The sequence below is a fragment of the Electrona antarctica genome (genome assembly GCF_951216825.1).
Source record: "Electrona antarctica genome assembly, chromosome: 5".
Classification (NCBI taxonomy): domain Eukaryota; kingdom Metazoa; phylum Chordata; class Actinopteri; order Myctophiformes; family Myctophidae; genus Electrona; species Electrona antarctica.
Genome location: NC_136810.1, coordinates 46,614,694 through 46,637,236, shown reverse-complemented (window position 1 = coordinate 46,637,236; position 22,543 = coordinate 46,614,694). Strand labels below are relative to the sequence as shown.

Genomic DNA, 22,543 nt, shown 5'->3' with positions numbered 1-22,543 from the left:
ACCTACATTATGCATGTGTCTGTCGCTGCCCCTATGAGAAAGGTGACCTTTGCAATATCCTCACAACATCCCACTATGGCTAGTCACTGAACACACACACACACACACACACACACACACACACACACACACACACACACACACACACACACACACACACACACAAACACACACACAGTCCATGCATGGGGGTGAAGTACTTCTTGCCTGGTCCAATGATTAACTACTCACCTGATAAGGAAGACGGACAGACAGACAGACAGACAGACAGACAGACAGACAGACAGACAGACAGACAGACAGACAGACAGACAGACAGACAGACAGACAGACAGACAGACAAAGAAGAGATAAAGAAGGGAGATAAAAGAGGAAGAGAGCAATGACAGTGCAGGCTTGAGAGTAGAAAAGGGGAACAGGAAAGGGCAGCAAGAGAGAGAGAGAGAGAGAGAGAGAGTGTGTGTGTGTGTGTGTGTGTGTGTGTGTGTGTGTGTGTGTGTGTGTGTGTGCGCGCGCGTGCGTGTGTGTGTGAGAGAGTGTGCGTGTATGTGTGCATGGGTGTGCGCTTGTGTGTAAGTGTGAGTGTGAAAACAACTCCTGAAGGAAGGTCTTATTGTGTGTTGCTCGAAGGTCTGTTTGAGTAAACACACGTCATGGAGGTGGAGGACGCACAGGTGGACAGGAGGACCATAGAGCTGAATGACGGCACACGCATGCCCATACTGGGTCTGGGGACATGGAAGGTAGCTTGCTATGGGTCTGGGGACATGGAAGGTAGCTTGCTATGGGTCTGGGGACATGGAAGGTACTTGCTATGGGTCTGGGGACATGGAAGGTAGCTTGCTATGGGTCTGGGGACATGGAAGGTAGCTTGCTATGGGTCTGGGGACATGGAAGGTAGACACACTGCTTTATCTGAGTTGAATGCACTCTACAATCTCACCTTCTCTAGAAGTCTGTCTGTCTGTCTGTCTTTTTCTCTCGCTCTTTCTCTCTCCCTCCCCCTCTCTGTCTCCCTCTCTCTCTCTCTCTCTCTCTCTCTCTCTCTCTCTGAGCTATGCCTTGCATCCAGGGGTCATCACCATGTTGGCTTGTAGTGGACATTTTTGTCAAAATACTTTTTTACCACGGGCATACAAAATGACCAAAACATTATGAATGACTATATAACAGGTCTGCAACTGTTATGGGGGTTCTTTCCTTGCAAATAAACTGTTTGAGAACCACTAGTAGCGTACTTGGAGTCATAAATGTGCCATAAAGTCGTATTAATTCAGTGTCATACATATTCTGAAGAAAACCTGGAGACTTGACATTCAGTAATTGGGTATTATGATCAAAATAACATTATAATAGTGTGTAAAACAAAAAATCTAAAACTTGCCACGAACAAGTCTTTGCCATGGACACATTTGTTCGTGTATGTACATATTGATGCCACTGCTTGCAACCATGGAATACTACGTAACAATGAGAAAATGTGTGATAATTAAAGATACTTTGCTGCACTATTCTTGCATTGCACTATTTAGAATAGTAAACAACGTAGTTTCATGTAAAAAAAACTCAGGTGGGACACAGCTCTTGATAGAATGGTTTCACACTTATCTAGAATCCACTAACCACCTGCTACACATTTCACATGAAGGTCGCCACTGGCAACTTGTGAGACCAACACCAACCTTTTGATAGACATCCCCAAGCTTGTCACACGTTAATTTAATTATTTGTGTCCTTTTAACTATTTTAAGTCCTCCCCCCTGCTCCGCACGTCGGTCCAGGGGGCAGTGGAGACGGCCATCGCAGCAGGGTACCGCCACATAGACACGGCCTACAGCTACCGCAACGAGGAGGACATTGGCAAAGCCCTGCAAGCCAAGATGAAGCAAGGCATCATCAGGCGCCAGGACATGTTCATCGTGAGTAAGGTGAGAGGTGAAATAACTAGAAAAGTCGCAGATTTGAAAAATTGCTAAGTGTGGTTGCCGCAGTCGCTTACATAGGCCCCTCACACTAATATTGTCAGCCAATTACAATGTCACATTTTGTTATGGACATTAAAATTACATTTTGGACAGGTGTATTTAATACCTTTTCATACAAGGTTATTGATCCTAAGCCACTGATTGCATTGTATGGTGTAGTCCTACAGGAGTCACCAATAACTCCAAGCCGACGCGTTTATTACGTAATGTAGACCTTTATTAATCCCACAGGGTAAATTCTGTGCTATTCACGAGATATCTCGTTTTTAGAGCTTTACCACAGTGTGCCAAACACAAGAAACACGAGATTCTATTAACAATTTTTTCTTTTTATGTCTTTATAAACGATTGTAAAACATAGATTGGTTACGTAACCAACAACAGACAATTAGCTGCTACAAACGTTATGCAAAGCTCGGCCAATCACGGAGGAAATTCGATTACTCCGGAAGAAGAAGAAAGTGTCACAATAACTATAGTCTGGTTTCCCCTTAATATCTCAGATTTATATACGGTAGCTCTTTTCTAACCTAGAGCACTAACCCTTAATCCGGGTATATTTTACCTGATTCCATAACATATTTCTCATAAAGTACACTGTACAACAATTGAGGTACTCTTCTTTAATATTTCAACATGCCATTTCACAAACAAATGAAAAACAAATATCACGGGGGGCCGTATCATGAAAAACGAGCTGGGAACTTCTTCTTTGGCCTATCACTAAACCCGGGTCCCAAACACCTGCCTGTAGAAAAAGAAATCACACCTGTGTGAAGTGAGGGGCGCTAATATATTAAATACATTTTCCCTTCATTGTCAATGCGTTTACTAAACAAACTTTGAACTAAAGACAAACATTAAACCTGTGTATAGGAGGGGCTAGCGCCCCTCAAAAACATGGATGTGGGCAGGGAAACACACCTACCTTCTATGATGTCACTGAGCATCCTGAAGGTACCCGAGGACCCACCCACCTCAGACATCAGCAATTCAGCAACATTATGAAAATCATGACCCATTTGGGATGTAATTCTGCATCATTTGTACTAGAGTGGTGCCCGTTGGAGCCTCTACAGAGGTGTCCATTGGGCACTGGCCTACTTGGAACGATGCAAGTTGGAAATGTATGCACCACCCAGATATTATGTCTGTGTCCCTTTTATTCCCATATATGGAGTTCATTGTCAGGCATGACCAAATATGGAGTCAGAATACAGGCCAGCTCCATATATGGACACTGGGTAGGGGCCCTGTCCAGAGCCGGGGCAGAGGCCTTTTTGGGGCACCGGACACCGGGCACTGCACCCCCTGTGGTGGGGTGGAACACGTGTGTCGAATTTGATGTCGGTGGGGCGAACGGTCCTCATGTGGATTACACACACACACACACACACACACACACACACACACACACACACACACACACACACACACACACACACACACACACACACACACACACACACACACACACACACACACACACACACACACACACACACACACACAAGAGATTTGGTGCATTTAGATTAGACCCCAGAACACATTCAATGTATTTCCTTGATATCTAATTTTCCCCTGCCTGTCTTGGCTTGCCTGCTATAACCCACAGTGAACTTTTCCCTGCTGTCCCTGCCCTCCTTACAGCTGTGGTGTACCCATCATGCACCAGAGGACATCCCTCTCTGCCTAGACAAGTCCCTGAAAGACCTGCAGCTCGACTACCTGGACCTGTATCTGGTGCACTTCCCAGTCGGCCTTAAGGTGATCCAACCTTATTGATAAGACCTGCAGATATAAGCAGTGGTGGAAACAGTAGTCACATTTCTTACTTAAGTGTCAATACTGCAATGTAGATATACTAGGATCATGTCCCGTTTCAGGTTTTCAAATGAATACAAAGCGTTTGAAAATAGCAGAGCTACAAGCTCGGAGCACATTGTGAGCTTGTAGATTGGCTATATATCAAATGGCCAAAATGTATGCATATGAAATGTAATAATAATCCAAATCTACAAAATAACTAGTAACTATAAAGCTGTCAAATAAATATAGTGGAGTAAAAGTACAATATTTGGATCTGAGATGTAGTGGAATAAAAGCATTGGAAAATGCATTGGAAATTGGAAATACTCAAGTAAGGTACAAATACCTCAAAATTGTACCCAAGTACAGTACTTAAGTAAATGTACTTTCCACCATTGTTGATAAGACATTCAGATATAAGTTAATACGTTTGTATGTGGAAATCTTGGCTCATTTGGATTTATACCTGAGACCGTCCATGATACTGTGATATAACATCAACCATGTCTCTCTAGAAAGTGGGAGATGAGCTCTTCCCAGTGAAAGATGGAGAGCTGCTCTCTTCTGACGTGGACTATCTAGATGTGTGGAGGGTAAGGGAGCATCATACTTCTTCTCCAACTCCATCAGTGTTTATATCTTTCTGTCTATTGGTTGTTCTGATCTTTCAATTTTACTTTCTGGCTCTGTTGATCTAGATCAGGGGTGGGCAACTTTGACGATGGAGAGGGCCACTATATTTCCACACTCACTCCCTAGGGCCATATATTACTGTCGTAGCAAAAATAGCCGATCTACAAGCTCAAAACGCGTCGCGCTGCGACACGTTTTGAGCTTGTAGATCGGCTATGTTTGCTATATTCGAATTTAAATCTTGAATCTTTGCTATTTTTGAATTGGAATCCTGAAAATTAACATTTGTATGTAATTTCAAATGCCTTTAATTATACTTATGTTGAAGCAATGAGCTACTAATTTAGACTGAAGTAATGACAGCGGGTCATGTTTGCATGTTGTGGAATTGTAAACAGCTGAAACCAATAATATATCAGTATTCTGACATTAACCTGAGGGCCACATTAAGTGAAGGTGGGGGCCGCATGTGGCCCCCGGGCCGCCAGTTGCCCACCCCTGATCTAGATATTCTCTCCCTTTCTCATCTCCTCTATGTTTTTGGCGTGGTGCTTAGCCGCTCCACCATTTGACCATGTGTGTGTGGGTGTCTATTGCAGCACGGTTACTGTGGTTACTGTGTCCATTAGTCTTTTCAGTGACGCAACGAGTACGTAATCCAAGGCACCGCTCACTTCACAATGGTTAATGAACCACAGTGGCGCTTTTATGGTGATTTGTTGCTTGTAACTGTAAATTATATTCTATTCTCTCTCTCTCTCTCTCTCTCTCTCTCTCTCTCTGCTGCCTGGAAGAAACCACTTAACTCCAAAATGAAATTAAATGAAATTCAAAACATAATTTTTTCAGGATATGAAGAAAACCTGATATTTTGAAAACAAAGCAATACTGCCTCATCAAAGTTGGTGTTGTGACTTTATATATTGTCATTTACTTCCATGAGAGGGAGAGAGGTGGAGTTAGTTGCTTTAGCAGACAGTTTGAGGGTCCAATGGAGTTAAGAGGTTTTGTCTGAAGCACGTTTTACTACTATTGGTTAATGGTTTACTACTATTGGTTCAATATTTTTGAAACGACACACAGACGTAAAGGGTGTTCAATAGCGCTGATTAATGCAAAAAAAAATCTAAAACCTCAAAAATGGAGTTTGGTGGTTTCCTCCCGACAGGAACGATATGCAGTCTGCAGATTAGGCAAGTTTCCACTTTTCACATTGGTTGGTGGGAGGAGTTTTGTTCAATTTCAGCCTGTATGTAGCCTAGTTGTAGCCTGGGTAAAACCACTCCCCCTGCTGGACAACATTTCATTTTGCAGAATGCAAATCTGGGAGGGGGGAGGGGTTTACCCAGGCTAGCCTAGTTGGCAGAGTGGCTGAGAAAGAGACCCAAGGCAAAGATTGGGTGGTGTGGGGTGTGGACTGTCTGTGTGTCTGTTTGAAACACAAATACAAAACACAGTTGTGAAACACAGATACAAAACACAGATGCAAATTACAGATACAAAACACAAATACAAAACACAAATACAAAACACAGATGCGAAACACGGATACAAAACACAGATGCAAATTACAGATACAAAACACAAATACAAAACACAAATACAAAACACAGATGCGAAACACGGATACAAAACACAGATGCGAAATACAGATACAAAACACAAATCTGAACTTGTGGATACAAAACACAAATGTGAACCTGTGAGTTCACTCACGTGAGTTGCAAATCTGAACTTGTGAGTTACAAATATGTAAGATTTACCGTGACACTTTTGATACTGTTCTGATTCCATAGTCTACTGTTTGCTGTGATGTGTGTGATGTGTGTTGCAGGGCATGGAGGCCCTGCAGGCAACAGGCAAAGTGAAGAGCATTGGTGTGTCCAACTTCACTGTGCTGCAGCTGGAGAGACTGCTGGCTCTGTCCAAAGTCCCCCCTGCAGTCAATCAGGTACATATCAATCATAAAGGAGCTCGAGCTCGACTTGGACTACCTAAAGTCCAAACTGGTCAGGCTGCTGCTTGGCCTTCCATCTAGAACCCATTCTCACCCCTGTTCATTTTGTTAGGGTAGGATGGCTCAGGGTAGAGCAGGGTACAGCAACTTGCAATGGGCCTGGTCTACAAAATACACTACACCTCATTGATACCCATGTACATGTCTACTACTTCAACTACTTCAAAAACATCAATCAAGTCCACAATCACAACACCAAAGGTAGCTCCATAAATCACGTTCAACTCAGATTTGGCACGAACAAGGGTTTCAATTTGTTCTCCTGGTATGCCACCAAAATGTGGATTGCCCTACCAACAGCCATCAAGAAATGTGAATCCCTACTCTCTTTCAAAACCGCTCTAAAAGAACACTTACAGGTGGCTGCAATTCGGAAGTGGCGCCATGTAAAAAGTTGGATACAATTAATTGAGTACAAAGGACCACAATGGAGCTTTTTGTGTTGTCCTTTTAGCATAAACTTTGACTATACCTGTACTGTTAATAAGCATGTTAAGGAAGTATTCAATCAATGAATCAACATGTATAACTTCAACATTCTTTATATAATTTAAGCTTTTGTTAGGGGTGTAATCGGTTATGTTATGTGGCAAAAATCAGGGGGGCATTATGCTGTTGTTAAGCATATTAAAGTAAGCCTCAAGGTGCTCATGTACTGTTTGAATGCACAGTGTTTTCCACACATTTGACCACCATCCGTATTGTATAGCCATTCAGAAGATGTCCACCTTTACAACTTCCCGTGATTCCTAACTTAAAGCTCTATTATGTAATGTTTTTTGTGTGAAGAAAATCATATTTTATCCAATCTGTATTTCTCAAGCAAGCATTATAGAGCCTGCCGCTCTATAAGCTCAGTAGTTAGCTCAGAATTTCATCACTTTTGCAGGAGACCCACGTTCATAAATAACAAAAATACCCATGCAACAAATATGCTATTTTCACTAGGGACAATAATTGGTAGGGGGGGTATAATTGAGGGGGTTCCAGGTGGTCCCCAGCTAAATGATGGAGTTGGTAACCAAATCAAACTTTAACTCTGTTAAATTATTGTTAAACATCTGCATTGATTTATAAGACGTCTACACAATTAGAGAATGTTATAAGAATTGTTAACTGTTATCTCTCCTATAGGACCACAATACAGAGTCATCAAATGGTGGTCCGTAGATCAAATGCTGAATAAATAATGGGCCTCAAGATGTTGTTTGATGTCACACACTTCAAGGTGGAGCTTCATCCCTACTTGACGCAGACTGAACTGATAGATTTCTGCAAATCCAAGAACATCGCCCTCACCGCCTACAGCCCCTTTGGGTCCCCGGCAAGACCCCCAGAACTGTGAGACAACATGCAGTACAGTATAACTTAACACTGACGATTAGTATAGAAAACATATCTCTCTCCTTTCATTTCACTTTCTGAAACAAGGTTTTTGGATATTGCGGATGTAAGGCAGTTTGAACAGGAAGAACAGTTTATTGCATAGTCTCCCTTGACCAGTGGTGGGAAGTAACTAAGTGCATCTACTCCTTTACATTTACTCCTTTAAGTACTGTACTTAAGTACAATTGAGGAATTTTTACTTTACTGGAGTATTCCAATTTTCAGTACTTTTACTTCTACTCCACTACATTTCTCAGAGGCAGATATTGTACTTTTACTCCACTCTAATTATTTGAAAACTTTAGTTACTAGTTACATTGTAGATTTGGATTAATACAAAACATACATTAACCACTTCAGCCATGACAGCCCATGGTTGCAATTAAAGTTTGAGTTTCATACAGAGGCAGCCAAATACAATTCACAGGAGCGTGATATTGTTCAGTGGCAATTAAAATTGCTAGAAGCTTGGCCGGCATGCAGCCGGTCTCGCTCTAGTGCCACGGAAAAAATAAAGAAATACTAGAAACAAATCGCTGCAAGCAGCGATAAGGCAGGACCGAGCAGGAAGGCAATAAGAATAATATGCACAAGAAACATGGAAGACTAAACTTGAGAAAAAGACCATGGAATTGTGACAGGGTCGTTTTTTTATAGTGGGGGGCAGGTATGGGTTCTTGAAGACTCATACACAGAGTTGGCGGTGCCCAGATTTGAACCCATGACCTTGTGTTGCAAAGGCAAGAGCTCTACCTACCGAGCTAACAAGCAAAATTAAACCTAACCTTATTCCTAACCTTAACCTCAGTAAAACTATGCCTAAACCTAACCCTATACCTATACTTAACCCCAGTAAAACTATGCCTAACCCTAAACTTATTTCTAACCTTATTCTCAGTTAAACAAAATACAGAATACAAGAACCGCGGCACAGAGCGGTCGGCGTGAGGTCGGCGGAAAATAATTGAGGGCGAGATGGATTATGGGCGACCGTACCTGATGCCATTGATACTTTTACTACGGTACTTTTTTCCCTGCAGTATGCTGAAACAGCTCTTTCTATCCGAGTTGTGTGAATGATGACTCCCAGATCGTCTACTCTAGCATCCTGTCTCTGTGTCCTGTAGGCACAGAGGAGACACTGACCCAGAGAAGCTTCTGGAGGACCCCGTCATAGGAGACATAGCCAAGAAACACAGACGAAGCCCTGCACAGGTCGTGTGTGTGTGTGTGTGTGTGTGGTCATAGTTATCATAGTTTAGGCATTTTCATTATAGTTAAGTTTTAGTTCATTTTGATGTTTTTTTCAAGTTATGCTCAGTTTTTATTTGTTTGAGTGTTGTGTTAGTTTCAGTTAGTTATCGTTTTTTCAATTTTAGTTTTCGTTAACAATGACAACCATGGCTGACTGTTGTGCTGTTTTCTCAGGTGTTACTGAGGTACCATGTGCAGCAGGGCATTTCTGTCATCCCCAAGAGCGACAAACCTCATCACATCCTTGAAAACACCAAGGTGACGAGGCTATAGCTCTCCCTTCCCTTCTTCTTACCAGCCGTGAATGTTGGTTTCGTTCTCTCTACTGTTGTTTTCAACCTCTCTCGTTATCCCTTTGCCACTGCTTCCTATTTCCTTCTGAGCCGTTCGTACTAGATTCATGGGTCAGCAGCTTTAGTCAGCATGATTTCTTCTGTCCTACATACAGCAGGGTTTCCCCTAATTTTCCTGGAAAAAGGTCTGATTTGTTCCACTGAGTGTACAACTGTACACTACAGTACAGTATGTCCCAAAATAAAGGCCACATTGACATGAAGGTGTTCTTAGTACAACACAAACCAGGCATGGTGCCACCTCGTTGTCCATGGCCTACGTGGTGTAGATAGTTCGACCGAGTTCATTCACATCAAATTCAGTTTGAAAAACAACTCCTTAATCTGATCCATGTGTGCTTCGTACTTTGATCTCGCACATTTCATATTGGCAAATAAAAGCGAAACAACACACAACAACTCTAGGCCGATGAAAATATAAATAAACTTCACATAGCCGTTTTTGTAAATGACCTCTAAAACTACAGTTTTCTGAAAGATTTGACAAAAAAAAGTATAGGTATTTCTCAGCCTCCGCAGCAGACGTAAACATGAAACAAACATTTGAGAGCTTAAACCTTTGGCTTAGTTTTAATGAACATTAATTTAATTTTTTTCCCCCACGTGTCTACCTTCTACAAAGGCTGAGAAATATATTTATTTATATCAAGACACACAGACAGACACATCTAAAATTACATCCTCATCGTCAGACTTCATTGAAACTCGCTACTCAGTCTGAAGCTCCCTGCATTGTGTGACACTGTATGTACATGTGAATTGGCCGTTAAAGGTCACAGGTCTTAAAGTATAAGTGGGTTTTAATGCATCAGGTTGCCATAGTATTCTCAGTTGAAGTGTATAGTATCACAGTCAATATTAACTGATTGAGTTAATACAATAGAACGTAGAAATGCTCACATTTCACATGTTCTTGTGTTCAGATCTCTCACTTCAGTCTGACTGAAGATGACATGAAGGCAATGAGAGCACTGAACCGAGGATGGAAGGCCTGCATTCTCAATGGGTAAGACCACACACAGCCCTGTATGTTTGTCTTGTGATTGAGCGAGTGATTATTTGTACACTTTCAGACACAATTTATTCACCGTCATTCTGAGCCTATAGGCTCGTCCGTTTTTTGACCTGATGAAGAGAATAAATTGTATTAGAGCATACTGTATGAGTGTGTGGGATATATTATTTTTCTTTACACTTTCAGAGTTAAATTAACCGTGGTTTTACTGCATGTGTACCAGCACACCAAATTGCAAAAGTTGTCAATTAGCTCTGTAATGTTGAAAATTATAAGATGCCTACCAATGACATCAACAGGGATTCTAAGCTAAACTACAGCCTTTCCCTTCCTGTAAAGTTAGAATGCTGAGATGGAAGCTGTGGTTCTTGCATTAATAAAAAAGGGCGAAAAATATACAGTATAGAAATCTTGTTGAAATGACCAAACCTGCCAACTGCTTATGCCACTGGTAGGCAGGTTTCTGAACTGTCCACAGCTCTCCTGAGACACAGAGCGTCCAGAGTGAGTAGATTGGTGCCGTCATGAGGACCAATTATATGAAGATAGGTTTAAAAAGGGTGACATGTCGGAAATGATGCACACTGTATGTGAGGGTTTGCACAAATTGCACATGCATAAAGTGAATGGCAAATCGAGTGGCAAATTGAGTGAGTCAGTTTAATGTCGTTTAACGTCATTTAAAGCAATCAAATACTTTTCTTTCTGTTTGGATGTATGGCCTGTCATGGCCAGAAAGTAGTTTTTTGCCACTCAGTAGGCGTTTCTGCATAACTTCCGGGTTTGATGATGATGTCACACGCATACCCTCTATTATCGGATGCGGAAGGGTTGGGCCTTAAATTAATTTATTCATTTAAACCGCCCAGAACAAACTGGGTAGTGTGAGACTTTTGGGGACAAAAGACGCAATTACTGGGGGTGAGGGAAAAAAAGTAATACGTAACCAGTTACTTTTAATATATATATGTTTTTGAGTAACTTTTCCAACACTGGTGCTCTGGCATTAAGTACACTCTCTACCAGACTAATGCCATGTATTTCTTTATAGACTGAAGTCTCATCCATACTACCCATTTGAATGAGGCAGTAGAAAGAGGGAGAGAGAGCTCTACAGGGCTTCAAGCAACAACAAACACTGCTGCTCAGGATGAATGACAATCAGTTGGAGGGAATATCTGAATCTACTTTCTTGTACTGTAAAAACATCAACAAGGTTTGGCAGCTGGTTTTAAAAGCTCAATCACACTGTATTCCAACAAGGAGTCGTTTACCCGAACTGGAAAGCCTAAACTAATACAAACCAACTCTGAAATATGACAATTAAAATACGATATATGAAGTCTGTGCGAATAATGGCATCCAACTGTAAGTTTGTGAATGTGAAGCTAAACGTAATTAATATGGGACAAATACTGCATGTAAAGATCTAAACTGTATCTTCCCCCTTTTGTCATGAACTAATCTTCCTGTGTCATGAATAAAATACATTTTACAATACATTGTGAAGTGTTGCATTGATTGCATAACATTTACTGAAACTTGAAATGACGCATTCAATGGTAGCTTTTGAACATTATAAACAATACTGAGCAATCAAAGTACATAAACGATACGGATCACATCAAAGTACATAAATATTATTCTATACAATACAAACATGAAAACGAGTCATTGCTGGATGACCCTCAACACAAAGGCAGGTTACAGATTATCAGATACCGTGCGAGAGGCTTGTCAAACTCCAACGCAGATTTACAAAGCACACAACACGGGTTTACCAAGACACGTATAAAAAACGTTGACCAAAGTCAAGAACAATAAGACTGTAAGAAACATAGTTACAACTCTCAAACTGTTAAAAGGCATGGAGTTAAAAAAAAGTGTTATGATGCGTTTTAAAAACTGGTAGTGTGGGTGGGTGCCAGCCTGATATGGACAACTCGTTCCATGGCTGGTTGTGGGGCTACAGCTCCCCTGTTCTTAAGCATTTTGGGACTGGCAAGCAGCAGCTGGTCAGCTGATCTCAGTGACCTTGACCTATATGTTTTAAGAAGGTGAGATGAATGCTGGGTCCATTCGGGGTCCTATGTATTCAATTCATAAACATAACATGAAAGATAACAGCAAAATTCAATTTCATCACAAAATAGATAAACTGTCTAAGGGAGAAGTGATTATTTCCTCTCCCTTTAGCCCACTGGATTCTCAGACATGTTTTAAAAGGAAGCCAGTGATCTGCATTTTTTTAGTGAAGGGTTCAGGGCATTCCACACTTGGGGTGGCAGTGCTGTAGAAGGAGAATTTATACATGTGTGTTTTATAGAGATCCACTCAAATGTACACAAATAAGTTAAAATAACTTCAGACAACTTGTGTATGGCATAACTCTAGCCATCTGTCAGACGAAGAAAAAGATAATAATAATTCGGGCTTCCACTGGAGAAGCTACTTGGACTCTGTATACCAGAGTATGGAGTGGTACCTTATTTGGTGGAAGCTTGTTCATTCCTTCTGGAGAGAGCGGGGAGTCGGGACAGTGGGCCCATTTAGACAACCAGGTTCTTCAATTCACATGTAGGGCTGTCACGAATACAAATTTAAGTTGACGATTAATTGTCACACAAATAATTGCAATTAACGATTTAATTGTGTTCCTGCTCCAATCCACCAAAATGGCTTCTGGTTTTCCGTCTACCGCTTGCCTGAGCCCATGTGAATGCAGCATTACTCCTTGGAAAAAGCATCACACATTGGAATTCTCTTTCTTTTCTTATGACATTTGGTTGATATGTTTTATGTCTTACTTATAAATACTTTTTTTGACAGATTAAAAAAAGAAATCCAGATTTTCCTGTGCATTTCCAGACTAGCTTTGCTGAACCAAGAGAGACGTTTCCTATATCATTGTCTTCAAGTGTGACATGACCTTCCTTTCCCCCTGTGTCCCATCTTCCTTCGGTCAGGATCAGGTGACCGGGGCATTAAGGGCCTCACGCTGCACACGCATGCCGACGCCCCGGCAACGCATTTGGGCAGGTCCGGGCCCTTTGTCCACTGCCGCTTGTCGGGGTCGTAGACCTGCGTAGTCCTGGAGAACACCATGTCCTCCCAGCTGTAGCCACCCAGAACATATATCCTCCCCGACCAGACCGCGACCCCTGCTTCGCTGTTAGGCTGCAGCAGCGGCATCACGCGGGTCCACTGCTCGGTGCGCGGGTCGAAGCTTTCCACCTCCAAGATGTCAAATCGTTCAACCGAATCCTCATTGTCGTCACTGCCCCCGATGGCGTAGAGGAGACAGTCCAGGGAGGCCATGCAGTGCCAGCCCCGGGACATGGACATGGCCGCGCGCTCCGTCCAAACATCGCCGCCGCGCGCCGGGTCATAGCTCAAGACGTCTCGGCGGTACGGTCCAATCTGGTAGTCATGACCACCGGAAACGTAGACCACACCATGGTGGATAGTCCCAGCATGGCCATAGGTGAACCTAGCAAAGGACGACAACAAATAACTTCAATAAGAAAGAAGAGGGGTGATACGAGCACTACAAAAACGTTAAAAAAAAAAGTCTTCATCAGGCCCGGTATGTATGAAGACTCACAGTACATGTAGTGCTCGGATCACCCCTCTTCATTCCTGTTCTATAGTTCCGTTGATCCTTGAAGCATACCGTACTATGCTATACTTTTGTAGCTCCACTGAGCACCTGGTTCATTTCTTTTTTCGCTTTGCAAATAACTTCGATACTAAAGTAAAAACAAATCCACAAAGCATCTCTTGTTCTACGTCAATCAACTCTTCAGGGAAGCCTGCTGATCATGCCTACATGAAAATCTGATCATCCATTCTTGAATTTGACCCTTTTTGTTGTTGTTCTGCACATTTTGAGTAGAGAGATAGCGAAGGGCCTCGGTTCAGAACCCGGGTCAACTGGTACGGATTCCACCAGTTGAGCTATCAGGGTCCCCAAGCTAGACCATTTTTCTTTTTTTTCACTTAATTTTTATTGATGAAAAGACAGAGACAACAAAACAAAAGAAATACAATACGAAAAAAAGAAAAACAAGCCTGCATTTTTCATATTACAAGATACATTCAATGAAATCCTCATGCATTATCGCTAGGCTGAGAGAAGAGATCCCACTTTTTATAGGACTTATCCTCTTGTAGTCTAAGTATGAATGTTAGTTTTTCCACAACATACAGTTCCTCAGTAATGTCCATCCAATGTTCTTTCGTTGGTGGGTCCAAGCTAGACCATTTCAAACAAAAAGTTTGTTATTCTTCAAGACAGCCTAATGATCATTCTCACCATGTTTCATGAAAATCTTTCACTCTCAAGTTATCATTAAAAAAGGGCAAACTAGTCTTGTTCTGTTCTAAACTATGCTCGTTTAGGTTTGGCCTCTCATCAAAACGTTAGCAGTGTGAACATGCATGTTCATACCTGGGCAGTCCAGCAACGTAGGCCCAACAGTCCTCAGCTGGATAATACACCTCCACCGAGGCCAGAGCCCCGCTGTCGTTCCTCCCCCCTACAGCGATCAGACACTCCCCCATCGAGCCCAAGTAGAAATCCACACGCCGCTCGTTCATCGGAGCACACTGGAAGGAGGCACGACATACGATCAGAGCTGTCGCTCTATATCACAGTAAACAAAAAATAAAATAACTAAATGCTGCGTTCACACAGGCATATGCAAAAGATACAAAGATGCAAAGCTACACAGCGTATTTGTAGCTGAAGTTAAAACCAGCTCAACTGTTTTTGTGGCTTTATAGCCGTTGCAGTTTTTGTAGCAGCTACAAATGTTGGATGCATCTTTTGTATCTTCATGTCGCTGACTTCCATTGAAAATGAGTGGTAGACTGCATCTTTGCATCTGCCCGTGTGAACGCAGCATCAGAAATATAGTAATATGACGATACTGTTAAAAGAGACTTGTGATGTAAACCTCTGATAATAACAGTGTTCCTTTAGCAATTCTGGGTCTACTGGCCTCTCCTGAACATCACAAGTTGAGGCGAAGAGTACGATGACATCCAGTTTACAGATACTCATACTATTAAAAAGGATCTTGGGGACGGCTACTATACTTCGATGATTTCCATTTTGCCGGACCATCGTTCAGCTGTCTCCTAGACTCCTAGTACCTTGGTCCACTGGTTGTGGCGTGGGTCATATCTGTATAGGAGGTTACTGGCACTAGTACCTTGGTCCACTGGTTGTGGCGTGGGTCATATCTGTATAGGAGGTTACTGGCACTAGTACCTTGGTCCACTGGTTGTGGCGTGGGTCATATCTGTATAGGAGGTTACTGGCACTAGTACCTTGGTCCACTGGTTGTGGCGTGGGTCATATCTGTATAGGAGGTTACTGGCACTAGTACCTTGGTCCACTGGTTGTGGCGTGGGTCATATCTGTATAGGAGGTTACTGGCACTAGTACCTTGGTCCACTGGTTGTGGCGTGGGTCATATCTGTATAGGAGGTTACTGGCACTAGTACCTTGGTCCACTGGTTGTGGCGTGGGTCATATCTGTATAGGAGGTTACTGGCACTAGTACCTTGGTCCACTGGTTGTGGCGTGGGTCATATCTGTATAGGAGGTTACAGGCACTAGTACCTTGGTCCACTGGTTGTGGCGTGGGTCATATCTGTATAGGAGGTTACTGGCACTAGTACCTTGGTCCACTGGTTGTGGCGTGGGTCATATCTGTATAGGAGGTTACAGGCCGCGTTCCCCCCATTGTCCCTGGAGGAGCTTCCTCCGGCAGTGTAGATGAAGCCCCCCAGGACAGCCAGGCAGTGGTGGCTCCTCTCTGCAGGCAGATGTGTCTCCACCTCCCAGGTTCCGGTGTCGCCATCCAGCCAGCACACGTTTGAGCTCAGCTCCTCTCCGCGCTCGGAAACCTTTACAATTAAGCATACATTATGCTTTTATTTGACAGAATACACTTGATTTGACACTCTCTGCACGATTACAAAATTTAAGTTGCCGATTAATTGTCATGTAAATAATTGCGATTAACGATTTAATTCTGTCATGACATTGAACATTGGAACACATTGAATACATTTATTTTTTACATTTCTGTTTTTGGCTTTGTAAACCAAAAATTGCAAAGGGTGATGAATAACTTTGAAATATTCAAAGGGTTTACATATTTATTTATACTTAACGTGTCACTTCGTGATCGTTGTAAGCTTGTAGATCAGCCATTTGAAAATGTACTTTTCAACATGGAAACGATGACGATTTTGCCAAATAATTGCGATCATCTCAAATAATTGCAATTATACGATTATGAAATAATTGTGACAGGCCTAATCTTAGGGTGACATTGCCGAGTGCCGACGCATTTGTGTCATTAAGGTATCCTTTTTCTCCACACACTTATTTAAAAGCAGAAAAACAAATCATCATCATAGAGAATTAGCTTTACCTCCCCTCCAACCAGCAGCAGTCGCTCCACCCCGCCTCTCAGAGTGGTGCGTTTGGTTTGTAACAGGGGCTGCGCGCTGGGCCTGGTGTGGTATCCCAATGCCTCGTCTACCAGGGCCTCACAGCCGGCCTCCCCTGGCAACAGGGCCCTCACTGCAGGCAGCACGCGCTCAGCCAGGTCCTCCACTGGCATCAGAGGGAAGCGGATGTGGGCCAGGAGAGGCCTTGCGTGGGCTGCGCGGTCCGGAGACTGGCTCAGCCACTGAAGAGATGCCTGGAGTAAGGCCTGCTCACTCTCATGCTGGACCTGATGACAGAAAAAGAAAATCAAGTAGTAAATGTACAACAGATAACTGCACTGTCCTTGATTTGAAGACTCGGCAGGCTGACCAGGACATGAGCGATACAAAAAAAAGCTCTCCTATGATGGTCGGGAATACTATCCTTTATCTCAGGGGTGCCCAAAACACAAAGTCCACATGACATGGCCCTAAAAATAAATAAATCAAATACTAAAAAAACATTTTTTTGGCATCTGTCACTTGAATTAAGGTGACTTGAGTGATTTACATCAAGAAGGGCCTGTCGGCTCACTTCACGACTTCTATAGTAGGCAAAACCCACAATGTAATACTTTTGTTTTCAAATGTCAATAGCATTACATAAAAAAAAACTACCAACTACAATTTTGCCCCTCTATTTCCCATTCCATGTGTGTTTGTCTTAAATATGTAACGCCAGCGCCGCTATTCCAAAGCCCCCTCAGGTAAATTTTTACATTTTAAATGTAGTCCTCAAGTCAAAAAAGTGTGGGCACCCCTGCTTTATCTAAACCAGGAGTATGTACCTGATTTGGTTGAATCACCAGTGTATAATTGGTGGTGGTAAACACATGACACATGGTTCTAGAGTGGACTGAGTGGGTAGGGGATTAACGAACGGTACCTAATGATTTGAATCACAAGTGTGGAGATTTCTTTGAGTGTTGAATGTAATTAAGAGTTGAAGACTGGTTGATGATTTAGGGATGCCAGAAACTGATAAGTCTACTGAATATACCCTGGCGAATAAGTAAACTTTTGTGGAGATCTCGTACAGCCTTTTCAGTCCTCATAGTTACTTTTCGAGTGACAATAAATCAATGGTGATTGACTGAACAGTAGTATTAACCTATATTTTGCCTGTAAAAAATAATAAAAATAGAATGTGCAGACTGCCCATCTAATATTCAGTGGTATCCCTAGTTGATATAATCCAACTGCACATTGTATTTCTGGCTTGATCAGAGAGCTGTCCAACAGCCTGCCCCGAACGACTACTATGCCTGTAGTGTAAACCATGCTGTTGACACAAAACAGTACCTGACCACTGGAGAGGTAGGAGGTGAGCTTCGATATGGGGATGTCTCGAAGGAAGTCTGGAGTGAACGAGAGCGTGGCAAAACGTTGCAGGACAAAGTGGTCGATGAAAGCGTCGAGTCGTTCCAAACTGTAAAGGAGAGCCAGTTCCTGGAGGTAGAGGTAGTTGTCCTCGTTCACTTCCGTTTCCATATACTGGCAGCAGAAATCCACCACTTGCCACACCTAAAGGAGAGGTGTATCATAGGTATGATTCTGATTTAACATTATGCAAATACATTGTGTGTATCCAGTCACAGACATGTGAAGAGTCGCGTGTAAGGAGTCACGTGACTTAGTGCTCTGTTCAGCGCAACTAGATATTCAGGCAGCAAAGCGTCTAGAAAACAAATAAAACAGAATTGTCCAATACGTTTTATTGCAGACAACAGCGAAAAGACGGCTTCCGTACCTGCAACAGGTGAGCCGTCTCCAGAACATAGTCGATGTTCCCTCCATCCAGTGGCAGCTCTCCACTGTAAAGAAAGTCCACCACAGCCTTCAGACCGATGTATGATGTCCCGAGCAACTCCACCTGGAGAGAAAGTAACAGCAAGAGATTTAGAACCTACACCTAGCGACCCCCACCTTCACTCAATGCGGCCCGCAGGTCAATATCAGAATACTGATATATCATTGATTTCAGCTAGTTACTAGTATTAACCCATTTTGACCTGAGATCAGATTCTAAAAATGTCTTCTACATCCTGACAGTTTTCTGAAAAAGCTATGTTTCTGTCAGTCGTTCTTCGATTTTTCACAAATCTACAAGCTCGAGCTTGTAGATCCTGATGTCACTCCTGATGTCACTCACTCATCCCCTGGTTTCCCCTGGTTCACGGAAGTAATTTCTCTATGGAGAATAACATGGGGTCATCTTAAAATCGTTTCATATAAGCATTGTGGTCCAAAAATAAACAAGCTGTCTCTGCGTTATTGTCAGGGAGGTGTCTCTGTATCGTTTGCGACAGTCAGTCACTCACTCATATATGATACAGTCTGTTTCTAGCGAAAATGTAAGTAACTCAGTAGCAGTAACGATAGCGTTTTCTCTCAGTCAGTTGATTCTGCATATCCATATGAGTGAAACAGCCAGGATGACATGTTTATTTTTCAACACAGTTCTTATATGAGGCAATCTAAAATCCCCCTATGGGGATTACAATGCAAATAAAAAAGTACATGAACCCGTGGATTTGCGTCCTCTACCGATATTGACATCAGACTTCGGTGCTCTATTGGCTGCCGTCTCTCTGTCTCAGCCATGGGATACTAGCAAGCAACAACATCAGACACTACTTTTATTTTATGTCCAATGTATTTGTATTTAGTTCATAAAGTTAACATAACTATAACTAAATGCATTGAAATTAAATAAATAGGTTACTTTTCAGGATTACAATTCAAAAATAGCAACAAAAAAAAGGAAAAAAAAGGACATTTCAATTAAATTATAGAAAAAATAGCTGATCTACAGGCTCAAAATGCGTTGCGTTGTAGATCAGCTATTTTTGATACGACAGTAATATGAAATGTGGCCCTCTGGAGTGAGTGTGGCAATATAGTGGCCCTCTCCATCGTCAAAGTTGCCCACCCCTGCCAGTTATTTATATAAGAGAAGGAAAGACACACCTCTGTCTGGCGTTCCTCCCTCATGCCCAGGGTGAACATGGCATGAAAGTAAGAGCTGGACACGGCCAGGAGAGCACGGTGAGCCGGCAGACGCTGCTCGTCAGTGACCAGCACCACGTCACACAGCTGGCCATGCCGCCGCTGCTCGTTGAGACCCTGCAACAGCACTGCAGACTGCTCCACGTAACGAAACACCTGCCACAACAACACAACATATATGTAAGTGATCATAAGCGTTCTTTCCATGAGTCAACAATCACAAGATACAAGAAACTCAAAACAAAAGGCATTGAACGCCGAGCTGCATGGCATCATTGATGATCATGCTGGTCAAAAACGTTCACCGTGACCTGGGTCGTCACCATGGTAATTGGTAATAATTGTATTTTGGCTCCCCTCCAACATTAGGATTAGTGATATGTGTTATGTAGCCTGGGCAGCAATCCATTTCAGGTTTATGATCCAGTCGGGAGAGGATGGTAACTTTCGTCATATTGTAGTCAATGATCTGTAGTCATCTGGAAGGAAACCACAAGGCGGAATCAGAAGTACCCAAAATACTTCCCGATCATCGATCGATCATAATTTTAGGGCCTACCCAATAAAATCATTACCTTTGTTGGCCCACAGGGAAATTCTATTTTATTGGGTAGACCCTAAAATTACGATCGTGGGGACTCATTTTGGGTACTTCTGGTTCCTCCTTGTGGTTTCCTGCCAGATTACTACAAATCATTAGCCTTGGTACCCAGGCTTTTATTTTTGTAACAAATCATTGACTACAACATGAGTGACATGAGTGTATATTACCATCCGCTCCAGACCGGTTCACACAGCGATTTTGGAACACAGACCAGGCTTTCCTCCGAGGTGGAAAGCCTGGTGACGCGAGGTTATGTGTTATGTGATGATTGATGAGGATATAGTATGTTTATAAATATACTTCGTCTAGCAGCAGCATAATAACTGTAACTACTAGCATTATAATTATGCTTCTTTATTTTAATGTAAATATCAACTTTAAAGATTAGATTTAATTCTAAATCTATTCTTAAATCTGCTTATCGCAAGTGTTAAAATAAATCAAACACTGCAAGTATACTGTCAGACCTTCTTCAATCACTAATCATTCTGCTATTTTCGGCAAACGTTTTCCTCAGCATACAGATGCTGGTGCTAGTTAATAATGATCATACCATTAAGGCACATATTGTTAGTGTTACTGTAATATGGATTGATGTCCTACCTTGGATGATCCACTGATCCGCTGTGGCCGTGAGACACGACTTGATTTCCCATTTTCCATTGGAGCTTTTCAATTTGGCATCATCTAAGTCTATAAGACAGTGCACGCACACACACACACACACACACACACACACACACACACACACACACACACACACACACACACACACACACACACACACAGAGTTACAGTATGTTTAACACGGGACGTGCAGTTATTAATTTAGTGTGCATTTTAAATTCATGGTTTCTTGGCAAAGAGGTCTTACCAAAAAGCTTCTCAAGAGTCAAGTTAGGAAGAAAGATGACATCGAGAGGACAAGCATCTTGTAGTATAGCAGTTTGATTAGGCTACATGGCAGTGACACTATAGGACAGACAATAAATCAAATATTGTAGCCTACCATGCACACGAATGTCCGCTAAGTTTTCGAGAGACGCACGTCCCTGTAAAATATAGTTTTGCAGATCTGATTCATAGAAATATACATGCAAGCTACATAATGTTTTGCTCTGTATAGGCCTAAACGGAAGTGAGTTTTGCAAACCGAGTCGACCAATCACAATCAGCTTGATGAGCGTTCAAGAACAGCGAAGTTGTTACAATGTTACACAATATACAAGTTAACACAACACTCTGCTTGTCTTCTTTTAAGTTCTTTAACATACTTGACAATTCAGGTTATTATTGTGTGCATAATATATTATATCGTGCATTATAATATATGTCATATAGGCCTACCATTGAGATAACCAATTAGGCCTACATATAAACGCATCTATGCATATAAATACGCCGAAATTAGACTATTACACATGTGTTACTATATATCACATTTAATAAATAGGCCTATAATTAAATGTAATAAATTAATTAATATGTTAACAACATAACAAATATACAAATGTGTGTATGCGTGTGTGTGTGTGTGTGTGTGTGTGTGTGTGTGTGTGTGTGTGTGTGTGTGTGTGTGTGTGCGCGCGTGTCTGTGCGCGCGCGTGTGTGTGTGTGTGTGTGTGTGTGTGTGCGCGCGCGCGCCTATTTTCACACCCACTCGGGCAGACCAGACGTACGCGTGCATACATTAATTAATTTCAATGGCAATATTTATGACAACAAACAGTGCTAATTGATGAATGTATTCATCATCGCCCACACGCACACATGACATAGCACAGCTCGCTGTAGGAAGTGACTGCGGTTGGTTGTGCAACAGAGGACGGGAGAAAAAAAACCCTTTGTTCGCGAGTCACGACGAAACTGATGGTCCATTAATGGACCACAAGGTGGCGAGATAACGCAATAAAACAGACAATAGAGGAGGAAATGGGAGGATTTCATTCAAAATCTCCCTCCATGTATTGA

General features: G+C 42.2%; 2 protein-coding genes across 4 annotated transcripts; one reads left to right on the top strand and one right to left on the bottom strand.

The window, feature by feature from the left end:
* Positions 1 to 522: 522 nt before the first annotated feature.
* Positions 523 to 11,639, top strand: LOC306923053 (aldo-keto reductase family 1 member B1). Of its 2 annotated transcripts, none has more exons than XM_079501043.1 (10): positions 523 to 743; positions 1,752 to 1,919; positions 3,636 to 3,752; positions 4,310 to 4,387; positions 6,262 to 6,378; positions 7,673 to 7,785; positions 8,958 to 9,045; positions 9,259 to 9,342; positions 10,361 to 10,443; positions 11,504 to 11,639. In XM_079501043.1, exons 1-10 carry the CDS (start codon positions 654 to 656, stop codon positions 11,535 to 11,537), a joined length of 972 nt encoding a protein of 323 aa, XP_079357169.1. In that variant the 5' UTR covers positions 523 to 653; the 3' UTR covers positions 11,538 to 11,639. The 2 variants fall into 2 exon arrangements, with proteins under 2 accessions (XP_079357169.1, XP_079357168.1); XM_079501042.1 differs by having other exon boundaries at positions 1,752 to 1,928.
* On the bottom strand, positions 11,216 to 21,745 carry klhl36 (kelch-like family member 36). 2 transcript variants are annotated; one of them, XR_013789993.1, is made up of 10 exons: positions 21,447 to 21,745; positions 21,176 to 21,265; positions 19,930 to 20,124; positions 18,710 to 18,832; positions 18,262 to 18,483; positions 16,902 to 17,207; positions 16,141 to 16,368; positions 14,903 to 15,060; positions 12,938 to 13,942; positions 11,216 to 12,492 (listed from the first exon to the last, which is right to left on the bottom strand). XR_013789993.1 is itself a non-coding variant. In XM_079501041.1 (9 exons), the coding sequence occupies exons 2-9, from the start codon at positions 21,233 to 21,235 to the stop codon at positions 13,366 to 13,368; spliced, it is 1,869 nt and encodes a 622-aa protein (XP_079357167.1). In that variant the 5' UTR covers positions 21,236 to 21,265; positions 21,447 to 21,745; the 3' UTR covers positions 11,216 to 13,365. The 2 variants fall into 2 exon arrangements, 1 of the variants encoding a protein (XP_079357167.1); XM_079501041.1 differs by having other exon boundaries at positions 11,216 to 13,942.
* Positions 21,746 to 22,543: the final 798 nt, after the last annotated feature.

Coding starts and splice junctions, on each gene's coding strand:
- LOC306923053 (XM_079501042.1), top strand. CDS start 654: ATGGAGGTGGAGGACGCACAGGTGGACAGGAGGACCATAGAGCTGAAT. Junction 744..1,751: donor TGGGTCTGGGGACATGGAAG/GTAGCTTGCTAT, acceptor AACTATTTTAAG/TCCTCCCCCCTGCTCCGCAC. Junction 7,786..8,957: donor CCGGCAAGACCCCCAGAACT/GTGAGACAACAT, acceptor TGTGTCCTGTAG/GCACAGAGGAGACACTGACC.
- klhl36 (XM_079501041.1), bottom strand. CDS start 21,235: ATGGAAAATGGGAAATCAAGTCGTGTCTCACGGCCACAGCGGATCAGT. Junction 18,484..18,709: donor AGACGGCTCACCTGTTGCAG/GTACGGAAGCCG, acceptor CCTCTCCTTTAG/GTGTGGCAAGTGGTGGATTT. Junction 15,061..16,140: donor GCCACAACCAGTGGACCAAG/GTACTAGTGCCA, acceptor GCCTCCTTCCAG/TGTGCTCCGATGAACGAGCG.